This window comes from Pristis pectinata, chromosome 2 (genome assembly GCF_009764475.1).
Source record: "Pristis pectinata isolate sPriPec2 chromosome 2, sPriPec2.1.pri, whole genome shotgun sequence".
NCBI classification, from domain to species: Eukaryota; Metazoa; Chordata; class Chondrichthyes; order Rhinopristiformes; family Pristidae; genus Pristis; species Pristis pectinata.
In genome coordinates this window covers 66,042,255-66,064,400 of record NC_067406.1, presented here as the reverse complement: position 1 = coordinate 66,064,400, position 22,146 = coordinate 66,042,255, and the positions used below count along the sequence as shown (strand labels likewise).

Genomic DNA, 22,146 nt, shown 5'->3' with positions numbered 1-22,146 from the left:
CATCTTGTTTTTTTTCATCAATATATAGTTTAAGTGTAAGCTTGCTGAGATCAGAGTTGAATGAATCCTCTGAAACATGCTCAACAATCTGAATGCTGACTAAAGGAAATCTACAGTATTTGGGTTACTAACTAGACAAACTGGCTCATTGATAGTGGTTAGTTCATTACCAGGATCTGAGATTCTTCAAGTTGGTTCCAAATAACCTTGCATGAGGAAAAGGGTGTGTTGGATGAACAAGTAGCAAGAAGCTTCCCAGTGCCATTTGCTGGTAATTTTAACTGATTAAAATGCAGTAGGCCACAATATTCATTCCAGGAGAAAGATTTGTCAAGATATGCCTAAATTGCCGGGGCTTAGGTCAGTGAAGAGAGATGTTATTAAAAGAAAATGTACATTCCATATCAGGCAAACAAAAAGTCGACCACTGCAGATTTTCTTGTACTGTGATATGGAAGTCTTTGGTGATGGATGTCAGTTCATGCAGTTAGTACAAAAATAAACAGCATACATCACACTTAAATGCGGCCATTCTTTTATTGTTTACTGAATCCCAAAATTACATAAAGAAAAATGTAAAGTCTAATTAAAATACATTTAAGATGCCCATTTTATGTTAAAAGCAAACACTTAGAAAATTGTCAGAAGTGTAAAGATCCCATATAGTAAGGCACAAGGATAAGCGACAAGAAGCTGTTGTCCCTCCATTGCCAAAGTAGAAGTGAACATCTTTGAGGCAGACAGACTGCACCATCCAATGACAATCCAAGCAAGCAGAACTCCATGCACTCCCCTAGGATTGACAAGATAGAGTACATTATCCTGGAAAATATTTTTAGCAATGCAATGTAAAATATCTAACAAATCCCCTGAAATTTGCATTGTTTCTTTGAAGTTTATCTACAGTTCATCTGAAAGAGGCAAGCGAACTAGTGTCTCATTTAGATGGGAGGGATGACAAATATGGTGTTTTGTTTTTAGTCTTTGGTCAATTGTGCACAAATCAAAATAAGTTGACTCAAAATAGGAGAGTGTTTTGTCAATAAAACTTAAGGAGTTTCATCTTAAAACTGGAGAGATGTTATTATGCGAACATCTAACACAATGTACAGAGGCAGCAAATTCCTCATGTTAAATGTCCTAACACCTCCATCAAAATTATGGACAGAATGATCTGATATTAGCATTAATGCAGCAAGATTACCTCAGAGGCCAATGAGTTGTTCAAATCACTAATATCTTATTTATTGTAAACCTCAAATAACAATTGTGCGACTCTTTAGAAAAAGTCATCATTTCCCTGTTATTAATTTCTCAAAAAGAGCACATTGCCAATTTTCATTCTGAACATTGTACCAGAGTGCAAACCAACATGAAGGATTACTGGTATGTGACGTCACCAATAAATATCTGCATAAAATCATTTTGTTAAATGGATGATAGAAATGTCAAGGGGGAGCCAGCCTTGTGCTGATTTGTGCAAACTGTAGTATTCTTCAGCTCTGGGCCCACATTTTTCAAAAACTACACCCACCTATTTCACTTGGGACCTTTGTGTTCAGCAATGAGAGGAGTCATTTGTTTTTTTTCAGTGAAGAGCCTTGAGCTTAAAAGAAAGCATGCTGATCCACTGCATTAACCTGTCATTCCAAAATATAGCGGTTTTCAGGATTACCTGCGTCATATGGCATATTAGTAAAACATATTGCTGTCATCCAATTTCTTCTTGTACGGGTCACTGATCTTACATAGAAAATTGCCTCAAGTAATGATTAACAATTATCTGTCCCATTGATAATAGAACAGGGACCAAGAAAATATCTACAGATGAAAATCCATTAACCAAAAAAGGTGACGGTGAATATGTTACGTTTGCATAGTGCTGTTGTGTAGGGTGACTGTGAAAATGCAGATAATGAAACAGAATCAATCTAACCACAAATCTAATTTCTTAGTCAAATTTTTGGAATTAGACCTTTTTTTGGAATAAAGACTGATGTGCTTTAATGCCAGAAAATGATGGTGACATGCCTTAAATTATGTTCATTTGTTTTTATTTATCTTTTCTGCTGCTGCTTGTCAAACAAAGGTAGAATTGAATTCTAAAGCCAGGCTTCTTGTATTATTCTGTTCTAATGGTTTATTAAGTAAATAATGATTTGTCACTAGTACGTGTTCAGAATTCTGCATGTCTACATATATAATTGTCCAGAGCAACTTTAAAGTAAAAATAAATAATTAGCATTTATATAACACCTTCCATGATTTCAGGATGTCTCAAAGAGCTTTACCTTGTTGTAATGTGGTGAACACTACACAATAAGGCTGCACAAACAAAGATGTTGTGACAACCTTGGTATCTGTTTTCAGTGATATAATTTGAGGGGTAATGCAAGTAGATTTAAAGAGGGTAAAAAATAATAAATAGGCCAAGGTGGGTAAAGAAATACACACTGAATTTTCCACATCCTGTATTATATAATATGGGTCCTGATTTTAAATGCCCCCAGTTGGTGAAAACTGGGCAAAGGGGAGTTGAAATAACGTTTATGACCTTCTGCTTCCTTTCTGTTGTGTCCCCATGTTAATCCACTCTTATACAGGAAGAAGATGGAGCTCTAGTTTAACCATGCAGATCAGGTTCAATGATACCATCAGTCTGCAACTTCAACATGAAATCTGAGGGCAGAGACAGTCCCTGCTCTCCATCAGGCAAAAACCACCAAGAGACATTTAAGAGATTCTGAGAATAGACGCATGAATGATAGAAAAATAGGGGGCTATGTGGGAGGGAAGGGTTAGATAGATCTTAGAGCAGGATAAAATGTAGGCACAACATTGTGGGCCAAAGGGCCTGTACTTTGCTGTAGTGTACTATGTTCTATGTAGCTGTACACTGGGCCTGAAGAGGAGCAGAAATATGTTCTGTGATCAATTTTCAAGTTTCCTTGTGAGTGAAAAGTTTCTCAGCTGTACGAATGTTATTGAATCAGGGTTAATCTGAAGTATCCACAAGATCTCACAGAAAGTTGGCTTCAGAGCTAAACTTTGTGCAATCAGACAACAAATGCATGAACAGTGTTAGATATCCCTTTGGTTCTTTACTAGCATTAAACCAGCACGCATGAGACTGAACACATGGAGCTTTGGGTAGTGGTGTCTCCAGGCAGCACTCTCAAACAATAGGCCATAATCTAACTGCAATATACGTCTGAATTTGGAGATCTTCATTACCTAAATAAAGTGAGGACATTTTCTGCACTGCAAGTACTTGATCAACTCCATGCTACCAACCAACCAACAACTTTTAACTAAAGATTGAATGGAATTGCTCTTCTAAGTGGTTACTCAGTCTTTGTTGGGTTTCTCTAATGTTAAGGAGATCATATTGTGAGCACTGAATGCAGTACACTAGATTGGAAGGAGTATAAGTATATCACTGCTTCAACTGTAAATATTGTTTAGGTCCCTGGACAGTGAAAAAAAGGGAGGAGCTAACAAGACAGGTATTGCATCTCATGCAGTTGCATAGGAAGGTGCCATTGGAAGAGCAGTGGGTATTGGCAGACATGGAAGAATGAACTGAGTATCCAGGATGGAATGATCCCTTCAGAATGCTGAAAGGGGTGGGGAAAGGAAGACATGTCTGGACATGGTATCACATTAGAGATATCAGAAATTATAGAGCACAATCCACTGAATAATCAGGCTGATGGGATGAAAAGCAAGAACAAGAATAGTCATATCTTTTTCTTGTAAACTGTTTATTTTCTCCTGGATTTCTGTGAGGTGAAGTTACAGGTTTCACCTAAATGCAAATATTTGCTTTGGACCAAGATATTTGTTTTGACTTTTCTCCTCTTCTTTGGCAGTCCCTTAGGATCAAGGATGACTTGTGTCCACTGAGGAGTGGAAATTGCCTGTGTAATATTTCTTTAAATGTGGGATAGCATTTGCTAACAAGTATTGGAAGAGGCAAGTTTTATTCAAGTGATGGAAATATTTGATATAAAGCTTCAGGGTGTATGCAACTGCCAATACTTCTTGGCAGTAGCTATTACACCAGGTGTTTGAAAGGTGCAACTGCAACTTCTTATTAGCACCTGTTGTTTGAAGACCAACAAACCAGGATACCAGTAATCTCATTGAGGTGTCCCGGTAATACTATTCCTACTCTTTTTTCTTTCTTCTAGAAGTATAACAAATCTTCAAGGCCCATCTTAAGCCTTGAAACTGATCTTGATTGATAGTCCTGTGCCACAAGTTGGCCAAATCAGGGGATAAATTGGAAAGCTTTCTAAGATTCATTTGTTTAATCATGTTGAGCCTACACTTCAGATGGCAGCAACATGTATTGACTGAGATCCATTAAAATTCCCAAGGAGAATCCTTGATATTTCGGCTAATGGAAAACATTTTTCAAGTATTGATGAAGATTAATTAGAATATATTTTGATCTACTGAGTTATTGTAAGTATGTAAGTAGAACAACATACAGCTCTTCAAGGTACTCTGTCACTCAATAAGATAATGGCTGATCTTGTGCCTCAGGTCCACTTCCATATCCTCCAATTCCCTTGGGTGTCCAAAAACTTGCCATTCTCAATCCTGAAAATACTCAACAAGTAAGTACTCTCAGCCCCCTGAGGTCGAGAATTCCAAAAAGTTACAACTCTCCAACTTAAAAAAAAATTCCCCTCATGGAATCACAGAAGTTTATAGTGTAGAAGGAGGCCATTCAGTTCATCATGTCTGTGCTGGCTATGGATGGACTTTGTTAATTCCACTTCTCAGCTCTTGGTCCTTGGTCCTGCGGGTTATGGTTCTTCAAGGGTCCATCCAGGTACTTTTACAATGTGGTGGCAGTTTCTGGTTTCATCATCCTTTTACACAGTGAGATCCAGACCTCCCGCTACTCACTGAATGAAATGATGTTTTTAAACCAACTCTCCTGTTACCCTTATACCAATTAACTCAAGTTTATGCCACATAGTTATGGACTGCTCACTAAGGAAATTAGGTTCTTTCCATTTATTCTGCCAACCCCCTCTTGTAATTTTGTGACAACTTGACCAAATCTTCCCTCAGTGACCTTTATTCTAAAGAAAATAATGCCAGCCTACACATTATTTCCTTATAACAATAATTATCCCATCCTGGAAAGATTCTTGTAAATCTCCTCTGCACCTTCTCTGGTGCTATCACATGTATCACAGTGACAGAACAGTACACAGTACTGTGGCTATGACCTAACTATGTTTTTAACCGTTTTAACATGACTCCCTGCTCTTGTATTCTATGCCTCAGCCAATGGAGACGAGTAACCGGTGTACCTTCTTAACTTATCTCCTTATCCTGCCATCTTCAGGGCTGGGTATATAGTCCAAGATGCCTCAGTTACTCCACATTTCAAGCACTTTCAGTTGTATTCCCTTTGTTGTTTGCCTTCCCCAAAACATCTAAAACATGACAGTTCTGGTTGCCTCATTATAGGAAGGATGTGGAAGCTTTAGAGAGGGTGCAGAGGAGATTTACCAGGATGTTGCCTGGATTGGAAAGCATGTCTTATAAGGATAGGTTGAGTGAACTAGGGCTTTTCTCTTTGGAGAGAAGGAGGATGAGAGGTGACTTGATAGAGGTGTACAAGATGATAAGAGGCATAGATCGAGTGGACAGTCAGAGACTTTTTCCCAGTGTGACAATGGCTAACACGAGGGGACATAATTTTAAGGTGATTGGAGGAAGGTATAAGGGGGATGTCAGGGGTAAGTCTTTTTACACAGAGAGTGGTGGGTGCATGGAATGCACTGTCTGCAGAGGTTGTAGGGGCAGATACATTAGGGACATTTAAGAGACTCTTAGATAAACACATGAATGATAGAAAAATAGAGGGTAGGTGGGAGGGAAGGGCTGGATAGATCTTAGAGCAGGATAAAATGTCGGCACAACATTGTGGGCCGAAGGGCCTGTACTGTGCTATAGTGTTCTATGTTCTAAAATGTATAACCTCATACTTCTACAGATTGAATTCCATTTGCCCGTTTAACCAGTCCAGAACTTTTTTTCTCAATATCAACCACACTGCCTGAATTGGTATCATTGACAAACTCTTAATGTTCAAGTCCAAATCACTTACAGGTGACATGCAAAGCTAGGGGCCCAGTGATCAATCAGCTAAAGTCATGTTGACCATTACCTGCAACTCTGCCACTGATCCAACTTGCCACTTTCCCTTGGGCTTATATTTCCTTGGTCAAGCTGCCATTGTCAAGTAACCTGCTGAAATCTATGTATACTACATCAAATATTTTAACCTCATCAGTATTCCTTACTTCCTCAAAATAAATAATGACATTACCTCAAAGAGTCAAATCTTTATCCTGGGACTGTGCATCCTTTCTCTTGGTTTTCCAGCCTGAGGAAACAGCCTTAGCATCCACCCTGTCAATTCCTTCTCAAATTCTTGTATGTGTGAATGAGATCACTTCTCATTTTTCCAAACCAATGTGTTTTGTGCAACTACTACACATAGACAGGCTGGCAGCTTCTCTAACAGACTGACAGACACTCTGGAACCTCCTTCCCAAATATTGTTGCCAAAATTATTCTCTGATATAAATTTAAAAAACATTTTAACTATTTGTCCTTATGGCTTGGAGTTTTTCACCAGTTTAGAAAGATTTGGAACATATGAGTGTTAGGCTGTAACATTCCCAATGCATTCCCATAGGATAGACGTTCTCTTCCTTCTGCAAATGATATCCCTGATATTGACCATATAATGATATTGGGAAGTGGTTTAAATTGTGAATTATTTTAAAGCCAGCCTGTTAAAATAAGATTTGTAGGAAAAAGCTGACAAACCCTGCTAGGTCTTGCAAAGTCTCGGAATAATTGAACTTCCAGGAAGTTTTGAGAATTTTATGTATAGTTCATCATCATATTCTAGTATGGATTCTTTAGTTGCTGTCTTCAGTCACTGGGAACTGGAATTCAACCTGATTCCTTTAGCTAGAATCGTCTAAAATGCTCCTTTTTTTTTCCCTAGTAAATGATGTAGATTCACAGGGATGATGTCCAGGATGGGAAATTATAGCTACAAAGAGAGGATTACTTTATTGAGACGGTCTCCATTTGAGAAGACAAGTCTGAAAGGAGATTTATTACTGCCCTATAAAATTAAAGTTGTTTTTAGAATGGATCAGGATAAATACTATCTTCTGGCAGTGACACAGAAATGAGGAGTCATCAATTTAAGATTGGTTCTGGGAGAATGATAAGAAAGATTGTGAGAAATGTCTCTCCAGCTAAGTGGTTACTGGAACATGGAAAACTTTACCACAGGGAATGTTGAGGCAGACACCATTTTATCTTCTAAGGGAAAACTGGAGAAATACAATAAACTGTGGAAAATACAAGGCTATGGGGAGAGAACAGGGCTGTAAGTTTGGCTTTGCTCTAGCAAAAAGCCAGCATACACATCGTAGGTCAAATGGTCTCCTTTTATGCTGTACATTACTTTAATGCATCAATTTGACAAGTCACTAAATGTACGGGTATTAAGCAAAGAAAACTCTACTGTTCTCATTTCTACAGCACATAATGCAGACAGAAGAAGAGACAATTTAAGTGCAAGTTCCTTTTGGCTTCATTTGCAGCAAAAGACTGTTGCTCGTCTACATTTTATCACTGTTATCTGAGTACAGTGAGCTACATAATCAACATTATAATGAACCAAAGACTGCAAGATAGTTTAAAAGTAGATTACTTCATTCATCTTTAACACCTACAGGAAACAATGCTAATATCACTTTCAAATGTGCAGCAACAAATCTCATTAATTTTTTTCTCTTTTTTTCTCATCATTTTACATTGGTTCACTGATTGATTGATCTATCTTGCATTTTATTAGGATATATTTAGAGAAATAAATATTCACCTAATGACTGTAGTTATAATATATGCATGAGATTAGTTTAATTTGTCAGTACAAAGGAAATCTGATCGAGATTTTGGCAGAACACCCTGTTTCTTTCGCTGCTATCTTGATGATAAATATTTCAAAAATATGAATAAAATACCATGGAATGTATTCAGCAGTTCTTTTAACAACCAAGTATGGTATGTAACACATTACACTGGTAGAAGCAGTTAAGTATTTTCAGATCCAGTACCTAAAGTACAACACGGGCTAACTCTACAGCAGACCAGGTTAAGTTTTCCATTTTCAACTGCATGGGCTACACAAGCTATATTACGTATGTGGAAGGAGAGATATTTGGCTTCTTTATTCTGTGCCCCAATGTATAGAAGAAAACTGATTTTACTCTAATGCAAACCAGCAATGGTGTCACAAATTTTTAATAGTTTTAAGTACCTGAAGAAGCATTAATTTTTAAGGGAAACATATTGCAAGATAATGAGTAATGGGCTCCCAAGCTGCTACCTTCAAAAGACTGTTATGTTTATTTTGATATGAAAAGAACAGAGTTTTGTAATAGCAATGGGAACAGATCATTCAAGTCCTCACGCCTATTACATCATTCAATTAGATCATGACCAAATTAATTAAACTCTAAACAACCACCTTGGTTCTGCAACTTATAATACTCATGTCTAACAAAGAAACTTTTTCAATCAATGCCCTCCCAAGCAGATATCCCTTAATTTTGACCAAGGCCCAAAGACTCCTAACATGATAAATGTGTTCTGATGTTTGCAGATTTCCCTTTTGTAGATCAAAAGGGAAACATAGAAGGTTAATACCGTTTTACTTTCCATATGTTTCAGCTACATTTCGAGCATTTTCTACCTTTCCTTCAGTTTACAAGATTGTGAATTATTTTAAAGCCATCCTGTTACAATAAGCTTTATAGGAAAAGGCTAACAAAGCCTGCTAGGCCTTGCAAAATCATGGACTAATTGAACTTCCAGGAAGCTTTGAGAACTTTATATATAGTTTGTCATCATATTCTAGGACAGGGTTCTTTAGTTGCTGTAGTTCAATCACTGGAAACTGGAATTCAACCTGATTCCATAGCTAGAATTGTCTAATATGTTCCTTTTCCTTTCCCCCAGTGAATGATGTAGATTCACAGGGATAATGTCCAAGATGGGAAATTATAGTTGCAAAGAGAGAATTAATATATTGAGATGGTCTCCATTTGAGAAGACGAGGCTGAAAGGAGATTTATTACTGCCCTATAAAATAAAAGTTTTTTTATAATGGATCAGGATAAATTATATCTTCTGGCAGCTTACAAGATCGACAGAACAGTTAAAAGCACCACCTAGTGCCACTGCAGGAAAATTTCACTACTTTGGATTTTGATCTCAGGAACTAGTTTGACAGAGGTTTATAACAGCTTTGTCTTAATCAGCCTCAGATATATATCCGCGATTACTAATTGGCATACTTACTGGAGTGAAAAGAGAACAGCAACGCCAGCAAGAATGATCATTGGAAGGAGACAGTATCCCAGGACGCTGGCCACACAGCCATATGAAACCCCTGTAACACTCATCAAATTCAGCAGTGCGTGAATTGCCAGACACCCAAAGACACTGATTCCATAAACGTAACCAAATTGTACTTTACCAGCCTGTAAAGAAAGTAGAGATAAATTATTCATCAAGCTAACCCGAGATCTATTTTAGTGAGCCTGTTGACTTAGAAGATGTTAAACTTGAATTGAATTGTGACTAATAGGAAATATTTTAAAAATTGTACAAAGGGATTGCACAGTTCAGGGATTTAGAAAATTACTCTTCTGTATCCAGGCTGGATTGATAGTATGAAACTCTCTTTTATTTGTTCAAAAAACTAAGCAAATGAATAGAACAATCACAGAAGAGCTTCTATAAGAATATAAACCTGCTACACATGGGAAGACTAACCTAGGTACTCCTTGACCGGTCCCCAAATAATTAATGATTGAAGAGACTCCTTGGATTAATAACTGGAGTAATTTAAACACTTATCTCTAAGCAAAAAAATGGATGCTGAGAATTTGATCACTTTTGTACTGTTTCCAGTTTTCTTTTCCTTTCATCTGCTTTTTGCCTAAGGAAGAAAGTTAGGAATGCCTAATATGCTACAGAAGCATAGAACACAGAAGGATGCCTTTCAACTCAATGTGCCTGTTGTGTAAGAGCTGTTCAATTAATCCCACTCCCCTGCTATTTCCTCATTGCCCTGAAATTGATTTTCTTTTCAACTTTATGTGCAATTTCCTTTTTAAAAAATCCTGATGATTTTGCTTCAAGATAATGCATTCCTGATCACAACAATTCCAGTGGAAAAACAGTGGACAGTAAATACTGACTGGAACAATAAAAAATAAATTATAGAGAACCATGTTCACATTGATGACTATCACATTTGTAGGCACTAGTTCTGGTGCAAGTGGATATAGCTTCTCTATGTACATCAAACTGTTCTATAACCTTAAGGATATCTATCAAGTCTTACACTTTGTCGCAGCCCTCCTCTACATTGACTACACTCACAGTTTGGTGCTGCCTGTAAGTTTTAAAATTATGCTTAGGGTTTTTGAATTCAAATTGTTTATATAAATGGTGACCAATGGTGCTCCCAAAACTGATCACACACCATATTTCATTGTACCATGGGAGGCCATTCAGCCCATCGAGTTTATGCCATCTGTGAGTTACCAGTTCCAACCCCATTCCTGGTTTCCCATTTGATAGCTGGTGTGCTCTCCATTCTGATACTTGGTCCTTGACTCCACAGGTTCTCATTGGGAGTCTATACATGATATTTTACCAAAGGCCTTCTGGAAATCCATGTATACAGTCAAGAAATTTCTGTAAACTGTGAATCACCTACACTTGTCTTAGAGTGAAAAAGCGTCGAAGCAGGCCCTTCAAGCCCACTGAGTCCAGGCTAACCATCAAGCACCCATTCACACCAATCCTACTCTAATCCCATTTTATTCTCCCTACATTCTCATCAACTTCCTTTGGATTCTACTCTCACAAATACACTAGGAGCAATTTATAATGGCCAATTAACCCACCAACCCACACATCTTTAGGATATGGGAAGAAACTAGAGAAAACCCACACTGTCACAGGAAGAATGTGCAAACTTCACCCAAACAGCACCTGATGTCAGGATCAAACCCAGGTCAGTGGAGCTGTAAAGTAGCAGCTCTACTAGCTGCACCACTGTGCAGTCTCACAGACTCTGCTGTTATGAGTTTGCTTGCAGGGGATCACAGACTTCCTTACTGGGAGACTCACAGTCAGTGCGGATCGGTAGTAAGATCTCCTACTTGCTGACAATCAACACAGGCGCACCTCAAGGATGGGCGCTAGCCCACTGCTCTACTCTCTCTACACTCATGACTGTGTGGCTAGGCACAGCTCAAATGCCAGCTATAAATTCACCGATGACACCTCTGTTGTTGGCAGAATCTCAGATGGCAATGACGAGGTGTACAGGAGTGAGATAGATCAGCTGGTTGAGTGGTGTCGCAACAACAACCTTGCACTCAATGTCAGCAAGACCAAGGAATTGATTGTGGAGTTCAAGGAAGGGAGGTCGGGAGGACACACACCAGTCCTCATTGAGGGGTCAGCAGTGGAAAGGGTGAATAGCTTCAAGTTCCTGGGCATCAACATCTCGGAGGCTACCAATGATGGAATCTGGCCACTTATCTGCTGCTGCTTTGTTACATTAATGGCCACGCGATCCATTTTGTTTAAATGGAAGGATCCAATACCTCCCACTACTTTTCAATGGTTTTCTCAAACTATATCATGTTTAAACTTAGAAAAAATTAGGAGTGGCACTGTTGATTCTTTGCTTAAATTTGAGGAAGTTTGGAGACCATTCATTCAATATTTTCATATGATATAGATCCCTTTTTAATAATCTTTGAACTTAGAAGAGCGGAGTTGACGACATAATAATGCTCTTTGTTCATCGAGAAATATCAGTCCAGTTTTTTTTCTTTTGAAATTGTTTTTAGTTTGTTTCAATTTATTATTTATAATTTTTTTCGATTTGAGGGTTCTTTTTTTTATACAATAAATCTTTTTCTTTCCCCTTTTTGATTTTTTTTGTAATATGTCCACTTACTAAGACACCGTGGGGCCTAGAATATATTTTTTATTCTTTATGATTATATATGTCATGATTGTCCTCCTGATCTCTTTGGAGGATCTATCCTGGGTCCAACACATTGATGTAATCATGAAGAAGGCATGCCAGCGGTTCTACTTCAGTTTGAGGAATTTAAGGAGATTTGGTATGTCACCAAAGGCGCTTGCAAATTTCTACAGATGTACAGTGGAGACGTTCTGACTGGTTGCATCGCCGCCTGGTATGGAGGCTTCAATGCGCAGGATCGAAAGAGGCTGCAGAGGGTCATAGACTCTGCCAGCTCCATCAGGGGCACAACCCTCCCCACCATTAAGGACATCTTCAAGAGGGGTCCTTCATCTATCAAGAAGGTGGCATCCATCATTAAGGACCCTCACCATCCGGGACATGCCCTCTTCTCATTACTACCATCGGGGAGGAGGTACAGGAGCCTGAAGACGCACACTCAACATTTCAGGAACAGCTTCTTCCCCTCCGTCGTCGGATTTCTGAATGGCCATGAACCCATGAACACTACCTCATTATTCCTCTTTTGCACTACTTGTTTATTTTTGTAACTTATATAATTTTTACATCTTGCACTGTACTGCTGCCTCAAAACAACAAATTTCACGACATATGTCAATGATAATAAACTTGATTCTGATTCTGAGGAGCTCTTAAAATCCAAGACAGTATGGCTGCAGGGCTCATGTATGATATGTACCCTCGCTCCTATCCTCTTTTCTAATTTCATTTTTTAAATATAATAAGACATAAATTATATGTATTAAGTATAATACATAGACATACACAGTCAAAGTAATTATTTCAATGCACTCAAGACTATTGGAAAGTCAAAAACACAATCTTTTGGTACGAACACCAAAATAATATCATGGTTAGTTTAATGCATGCTTGTTACTGGTGTGAAGCCTTACCCATGAGCTTTGCATTTCAGGAAATTGCCAGTGCTTTGCTGACATTTTTCCATCCATCAATTATTACTGAACAGGACACTCCCAACTTCCTGATATGCACAGTCAACGTTACATCTGCCTGCTGCTTGTGGTAAAGGTCCCTTTTACTCTCTATCTAACCATTCCTAAGCCTGGCCTCACATAATGCACTGCATTAGTGTGGAAAAGAGTTTGCATCCCTCATTTTGAACACAATTATCAGTAAAACAAATTTTAAAGACGTGGTTTCCTCTAAATGTGATATACAAATGTAATAAAGTGGAAGCTTTCTTTTATAATAGTGCACTGATTCTTTTATAATAGAACACTAACTGACATTTTATTGAAATGCAAATACCTTTCTTTGTGCCTTTCTCTCTTTTAAAAAGAATGCAAAGCAAATCAGCCCAAAACTTGTTTTACACAATTAAAAAAGAATTTAGCTTGTCATTATGAATAACATGAACATCTAGTCAATTATCTTTTCTGAGAAGTCACCTCAGGCATACAGTGACATTCCTGTGAAAATAAAGGAAAATGATTCTGCTGATTTTCACGGTGTAGTAAATGAAATACAAAATATATAAGAAAAAAACTTGAAAGAAGAAGCAAATGCCAGCGGTAAATTAAATATTTTTTGTGATGTCCTTTATACTGTCATTTTCACGCACCAGCAATAACGTGGCTCCAAATGCCAAACAGAAGACTATTGGTCCTGCCAGATCAGTCTCATTCATAATACTGCCATCTGCTGGTTTCATCGGATTCAAAACTGTCAACGTTTTTTGCCAGATGTGATCAAAATTAATCCCAATCTCTGTGAAGAAAACCAGTGTGATTTAGGATACATAAAATAGATTAACTCTCTGCTTCTCTACTTTCTAACTGACCTTCCCCTTATCTTGTAACTCTGTCCCCTTGTTCAACATCTGAACATCTACCTTGTCATGCTGCCTGTCCCACCCCCTCCCCCCACCTCTCCCGCCTTAGGATCGTGTAGTCACGAAGATCACTCCTCATTGTTCTAAATACAAAAATACAGATTTAGTTTTCTTTTGTGTTCTTGATAGGACAAACCTCTCAATCCAGGAATTAGCTGAGTAAATCTCTTGTGGACTACCTCGAATGTTAGTGCATCCTTTCCTAAATAAGGGAACCAGAACTGTACATAGTATTCCCAGTATGGCCAACACAATGTACAATTATAGCAATACTTCTCTTTCTAAACTCCAGCCCCCTTGCAATAAAGGCCAAATGCCACTTTCTTTCCTAACTGGTTGCTGGACTTGCATGCTAACTTTTTGTGTCTCGTGCACAAGGACACTTAGATCTCTCTGCACTTCATCATCAAGTTATGAATGTGCTGAAGGAGGGTATATATGTTAACCTACCTCTTTGATCCATAGATCTTCATGGAACTATTGTGCATTTCCAAAACTTTTCATTTTTACATCAAGATAATTGTTTAATTTACATATGGAAAAAGTGCTATATTTTGTTTTATTTCAAGCGTGTCTTATTACATTTTTTAATTTGTGTTCTCGGCAAAATAGATAAAATTGTAACATAATTGCTAATCATATTTAATGAAAATAATATTTATTGGCCCAAACATTGAATGATTTGGGAAGTGCAGCATGTTTCTCCAATTAGCAAATTCTAGCCATGTTGCACAAACTGTAATTAGATAAATGACTCATTAATTTGATTTGTGTTTTGGTGATTTCTTTTGGGAGGAATCTTGGTCAAGAAACAGAGATATCTCTGGTCAGCTTGAAATACTCCAACCACCTGACATGTGCAGATAGACCCATCTGTTTAACAGTCTACCTGAAGGTCAGCACCTCCATCAATATTTGACTTTCCAGCTTGGATTATTTGTTCAGATTTTATTACAGGATGAGACAACTCAACCAAGCAGCGACTCTTCCCATTGTATATGAGTTCATTATACCAAAGTCTTCAATAGAAAATTTTAAGTATCTTGATGATCAGACACATATTTCAATTAATAGCCCCTGCCTGAGCTTTAATTCTCTAATACTCATGTAAAACTAAGAAAAGATATTTTCAAAGTGTTGTCTGAAACTTCATATATTGGTCCGAATTTCGAGGATATGGCAACATAACTGTCTACAGGGTTAGGGACCCTTGAGGAAATATTACACCGAATAATATTTGTCTTTACATTTTAATCTTATTCTGAATTGAAATAGAGCCGGCAGTGTAAATTCTTCTGTTTGTAACCATGCATGTTATGGTCATAAGTGAAACTGTGCAAGACCCGGAGTCTCAAAATTTTTTAAAATACAGTATATTCAAAGCACAGTGTACCCTCTGTCAGAGATAATAGAAGTTAAATCATAATGGAGCTACCACCCAAATAAATGTTTTATGGAAATCCCAAGTGGTGAGTTTAAATTTTTAATGCCCTTCAGTGCATTCTTTTCCTTATGCTCTTGCTGGATATCAGAGTCGTGATACAAGGACCGTGGTAATGATAGAACTGCCAGTTCCATGATTTGATTTAAAATATATGTGAATGCTTCTTGCAGGATAAAGAGATCATTCATGAAAAGTTGTTTGGAGCAAATATACTATTCATGAAAAGCAGTATGAGCTGTAATGTCCTTCTCTTCAGCACTAAATGGGAAGATATATCATGAATATGATTTATATTCCTAAAGGACAGAACTGGTACAATATAAAGGCACAAATTATATTTGGTACAACACCACATGCAGAATATAAATTATATGTCTGTGGGCCTTGTAAATTAATTTGCTTGTGCCATCCATTGAAAATTAATCTGATGAAGGATTAGGCAGACTTAATTAGGTAAAGATGTAAACCAGATTGGTTTATGTTTTGCCCAACTTCTTCATGGCCTGATATCAGTTCAAGTTCTTGTCTAGACTTAAAATATTTAGACTTTGAATGTTTCGCTAAAATTCCCATAATATGACCAGCATCCTTAGTGATTTACACCATGAAAACTAAGTTTATTATCACCATCAAAGGGCTGAGTTTGGGGCAATGAAGATGCCTGTACGTCAAACTTCTGAAATTCTTCATAGGAAGCAGGAACAATTTCAGGTGTCAGTCACACCAACAATTCTGATTGACAGTTGCTTATAGACTTTCACCACGGCTATTGCACAACCAACTACTAAAGGTGGAATGGACCTATGGTAACTTTTTATCTGACTGTCATTCCTTTGGATAATGGTGGAGATGGAGACTATGCCATGTGTGAAATCTGTGACTTTGTGTGGGGAAATACACCAGGAACCCTCTGTCACTTGTACAGGCTGCAATCATCCAATTCCAAATGCTAAAATTTTCAACAATTACCCTCTAAAAGTGGTGGCTCGTCATCAGTTCCTCCATATATTGCAGAAGATGGGCTGAATGGATTGTAGATCTCAGTTGGTTGTAAGATATGTCCTGCATAGAGTTGTGAAGTCTGTGTCATTGCTGAAGGAACAAATATTTTGGGCTGAGGATGACCAGTCCCAAGATCACTGCAAGACAAAAATAAGGGAGAAGCGGTCCATATTATGACTAAACTTCAAATATCTGTAATCATGTATTTAGAAGATAAATAGTTTTGAAAGGAAATACCAAATTAAATTCAACTTATTGGTGAAGTATGACAATACATTGAAAAACTGGATAGAAAATCTAAGACTGCATTATGAGGAATTACATTTTTACAGGGGCGCAATCAACATCATCATAAAATACTGGAAACATTTGATGGTTTGTAAACATCTCCTTAACCTGTTAAATAAAACCCAAGATAAAACTAGAAATTGCTGGAAATACTCAGCAGACCACACATGTGCAATGAAGAGAGGAACAGCTGAACAGCTGTTAAATAAGACCTGTTATTCACACTGTGCTATCTATAATTTTTAATAGGCTGTTAACAAACTTCCTGGCACAGTCAAATAGTGTTAGAAACATTGAAACATAGAAAATGGGAGCAGAACAAGGCCATCCTGCCCCTCTAGCCTGCTCTGCCATTCAATACAATCATGTTGATCATCCAAATTGGTACCCAGTTCCTGCTTTCTTCCCATCTCCCTTGATTTCTTTAGCCTTCAGAAGACTATCTTATTCCTTCTTGAATAAGTTCTAATGATTTGGCCTCAGCTGCTTCAGTAGTAAAGAATTCCAGAGGTTCAACACTCTTTGAGTGAAGAAATTTGTTCTGTTCTCAGGTCTACATGAGTGTAATGACCCTGTAATCTTTGGCTGTGACCTCTAGTTCTGTATTTCCCCATCACTGAAATTATCCTTCCTGCAATGTCTGTTCTGTCCCCTCATATTCTCCTGAACTTCACTGATTACTGGTCCAATTGCTCCATTCTCTGTTCATACATCAGTCCTACCATCCCAGGAATCAGTCTGGTGAATCTTTGCTACATTTCCTCTTGACTAAAAAGATAAGGAGACCAGCACTGCACTCAATGCTCAAAGTGTGGTCTCACCATGCCCCTGTACCATTGCACCTATACTCAACTCCTCTCCATCTGAAGGCCAAAATATCACTTGCCTGTTGCAACTGCATGATTACTTTCATCGACAGGTGTACAAGCACTCCCAAGTCTCATTGCACCTCCCCTTTTTCTAATCTATTGCCATTCAGATCATGACCTGTCATCCTGCCTTTGCCACCAGAGTCGGTAACCTCACATTTCTCCACATTGTACTGCATCTGCCATGCACTTATTCACTTACTCGACCTGTCCAAATCACTCAGCATTCTCCTCACAGCTCACATTCACACGCAGATTTGTGTCACCTGAAAACTTGGAGATCTCACATTTGATTCCCTCATCTAAATCATTAATATGTGGTGCTGCCACAACAACCTCCTGCTCAACATCAGTAAAACTAAAGAACTGATTGTTGGGTTCAGGAAGGGGAAGGAGGGCAAACATGCACCAGTCTACGTGGGGGATCGGCGGTGGAGAGAGTCAGCAGCTTTAAATTCCTGGATGTTAACATATTGGATGACCTGTCCTGGGCCCAGCACATTGACGCAATTGCAAGAAAGGCACCCCAGCTTCTTTACTTTCTTAGAAGGTTGAGGAGATTCGCTTGTCACCGAACACTCTCACAAACTTTTATAGAGGTACTGTTGAAAGTATCCTGACTGGTTGCATCATGATCTGGTATGGCAATTCGAATGCACAGGAAGGTAAGAAGCTGCAGAAAGTAGTGAACTCTACCCAATACATCACGGACATATCCCTCAAGAAGGCAACGTCTCTCACCATCCAGGCCATGCCATCTTGCAGCTACGATTGGGCAGGAGGTACAGAAGCCTGAAGTCCCACACCACCAGGTTCAAGGACAGCTGCTTCCCTTCAACCATTTGGCCTTTGAACCAACCTGCATAACCCCAATCACTACCTCAGTTTAGCAATATCATGACTATTTTGACAACTTTGCACTACAAAGGACTCTTTTTTTTGTTCTAATTGTGTTCTTTCTTGTAAAGACTGTGTATAATTTATGTTTAATTTATGTTTTTCTTGTAAATATTGTGTATCTGATGCTATGTGCCTGTGATGCTGCTGCAAATAAATTTTTCATTGCACCTGTACATACATGTACTTGTGCATATGACAATGAACTTGATTTTGACTTTGATATATGTGGTCTATGGTCCAAGCACTAAACTCTGTGGTACCCCATTGGTCACTGCCTTCTACTTGGAAAAGTTCCTGTCTGTAACCAGTTAAACATCTATGTCACTAAATTGTCACCAGTCTAATGTGCTTTCATATTAAGTGGGACTTCATCAAAGGCTTCCTAAAAATCCAAATACACCACATCTAGTAGGTCTCCTCCACTGACTTACCTAGTTACATCCTCAGAAAATTCCAGTAAATTTGTCAAGCAGAATTTCCTTTTCATAAATCCATGTCTACATTGATTGATCCTGTCACCGTTTTCTACATACCCCTCTATTATATCTTTAATAATGGACTCTAACATTTTCTCCATTACTGACATCAGACTAACCAGTCTATAGTTCCGTGTTTTCTTTCTTTTAAAAAAAATCATAGGGTTGGATTAGCTACTGTGCAATCCACAGAAACTGATCCGGAGTCCGTAGAATGTTGGAAAATAACCACCAATGCATGTACTATTTTTGGAGCCATTTCCTTAAGTACTCCAGAATGCAAACTATCAGATCCTTGGAATTTATTAGCTTTCAATTTCCATATTGGTACTGATTTCCTCCCTCTACCGGATTCTAGGTTCACTATCATTTCTGGGAGGATACTTGTGTCCTCCTTTGATAAGATAGGAACAAAGTATGTGTTCTATTTGTCTGTCGTTTCTTTGTTACCCATGATAAATTCCCGTTTCTGACTGTTGGGGCCGACATTTGTCTTCACTAACCTTTTTTTCTTCACATATGTACAGAAACTTTTATAGTCAGTTTTTATGTTCCCTGCAAGCTTACTCTCATACTCAATTTTCCCCTCTTAATATTAATGAATTTGTCCACCTTTGCTGAGTTATTAAAATGTTCCCAAGTTTGTTGCTTTTCAGATCAATTTATATGTCTCCTTCTTGGATTTAATTCTATCCCTAATTTCCTGTGTCCACCAGTGTTGAGCCACTCTTCCTGTTTTATTTTTGTGCTCCCCCACAGCACTGATCCCAATTCCATTCCAGGTACAATTACTGCCATTTTTTTTTGAATTAGACTGCATCACACCATACTAATGCATTGCTTTCTGCCACTTCTTAACCCATTGCTCAAAATTCTGCTCTGTTCAGTCTAATTGACAACTGAGCCCATGAAGTGGGCAGCCACTTTGCTTTACCTGTGCAGAATCAATACAGTGTGAACATTTCTTACTGGTCTATTCAAAAGCTGCATTTAGCTTTTACTGTGTCGGTGGAATCAAAATCTTAATAATGTTGCAAAGTATTAATAAAGTTAACAGAAGATCTGCAGGAGAAATATAACTTCCTCTGTGATGATGTGACTGTATTTTTTTATACAAGAGCAAATAAACATGATTTAAGTATTCATGGGCAAAACAAGCTGAAAACTTAACCTAGAATTTATTGTTAATGAATTATTCAAAGATTGATTTTTGAATGTTTCGAAGCAAACATTGACACTAATTTTATTGCTTAATATCCAGGAAATTATTAGGTGTTTGCACAGAATCAGCAGGCTATTCAATTGTTGTGTCATATATATTACCATACAGCAGTATCTCTTAAGTATATTTGGCACCCATCCCTGAAGTAACATTGGAGACCAGTTATGGCAATTTTCTGCTGCATTGCGGTTTCTATTCAAGGTAAGCAAAGTTCACCAGGCCATAAAAAAAAATCAAGGCACTGGGGTTCATATTTGGTGGGATAAAACTGAAAATGGTGAACTTATCATAAGCTTGCATATAACCTGGGTTAGGCCATATAAAGTGCTGCTTATGGTTCCAGTCTTCACAAGGGAGTAGAAAATAGAAGATTGAAGGTGCTCTGATAGAGGTTCTTTAGGAAACATTATAAAAATTCCCTTAAGGTTTTAACAAAGCAGATCTGGAGAAGTTGGAAAGTTGTCAGATGCATTTGCTAGAAACATGATATAGTGATCTATGTACATCAAAATGTACTTCTAAAATCTAGTTCATTAACCACCACAGTATCACGTTTTTTTTAATTCATCCATGGGATGTGGGCTTTGCATGCTGAGCCAGCATTTAATTGCCCATCCCTAGATGCCCTTGAGAAGGTGGTGGTGAGTTGCCTTCTTGAACTGGTACAGTCATTAAGGTGTGGGTGTACCCACAATGCTGTTAGGGAGAGAGTTCCAGGATTTTGACCCAGCGACAGTGAAGGAACGACAAAACATTTCCAAATCAGGATGGTGTGTGGCTTGGAGGGCAACTTCCACGTGATGGTGTTTCTATGCTTTTGTTGCCCTTGTCTCCTAGCTGGTAGAGGTCATGGGTGTGGAAGATACTGTCCAAGGAGTCTTGGTGAATTGCTGCAGTGCATCCTGTAGATGGTACAAACTGCTGCGACAGTGCATTGATGGTGGAGTGAGTGAATGGTTGTGGATGGGATGTCTATCAAGCGGCCTGCTGTATCCTATATCATGTTGAGCTTCTTGAGTGTTATTGAAGCTGCTCTCATCCAGGCAAGAGGAGAGTATTCTATCACACCCCTGACTTGAGCCTTGTAGATTGATGACAGGCTTTGGAGAGTTTGGAGGTATGTTACTCTCTGCAGGATTCCTAGCACCTGACCTGCTCTTGTAGCCTCATTTTGTATGTGGCTACTCCAGTTTCTGCCCAATGGTAACCCCCAGGATATTGATAGTGGGGGATTCAGTGATGGTAATGCCGTTGAATGTCAGGAGGTGTTAGCTGAGTCTGATGCTCAGTCTTGCAACCAAAGACAAATTTTGACTATTATTTTCACTTACATTTGTGGAGCAACCCAAACCCAGGGACCATGAACATATGATAGTCTGTATAAAATGGCTTACCCACTTGAAGCATGACTACTGCTGCCTCCATAGTCATTAGACGTGTCCTCTTGGTCATTAATGTCATAATTTGATTGATAAAAATCTGGATTAAATTGATCAAAGGCAGACATTCTGGAAAAGTTCTGGAAAACAATGATAATATAATTAATCTTCCATGGCAAAATCAGAAATCAACTGCAAGTTCCCTTGGTCAGGTAAAAAATAAAATTCTTGGCAGATGCAGCATCCTCAGTGCTGGAGATAGGAACTGTTAATAAAACTCATTACGGTTTTGGATACTCTCCTAATAGTTTTAAAAAGTCAGCTTCCATCGGCATGACTTCACTGAATGTGAACAGGAACAAATTTATACACTAAAAGTATTGGATGGTCAACTACAGGACTAACAATCAACATCCCCCCCCTCCTTGCCCCATTTATCCCAGTGAGATACACACCATAAATATTCTGAGTTGGTTGCTGCTTGTAATACCTGATGGGTGTTAAAACAGGTTGCGCTGCAAGGCTTATCACTACTCTTATGAACAAGCCATTAAGAG

At 38.3% G+C, this 22,146-nt stretch overlaps 1 protein-coding gene across 1 annotated transcript; it reads right to left on the bottom strand.

Moving 5' to 3' along the window:
• Positions 1-630: 630 nt before the first annotated feature.
• On the bottom strand, positions 631-21,717 carry LOC127583886 (protein YIPF5-like). Its single transcript, XM_052040278.1, has 5 exons — positions 21,605-21,717; positions 16,423-16,592; positions 13,740-13,885; positions 9,421-9,602; positions 631-793 (listed from the first exon to the last, which is right to left on the bottom strand). The coding sequence occupies exons 1-5, from the start codon at positions 21,715-21,717 to the stop codon at positions 631-633; spliced, it is 774 nt and encodes a 257-aa protein (XP_051896238.1).
• Positions 21,718-22,146: the final 429 nt, after the last annotated feature.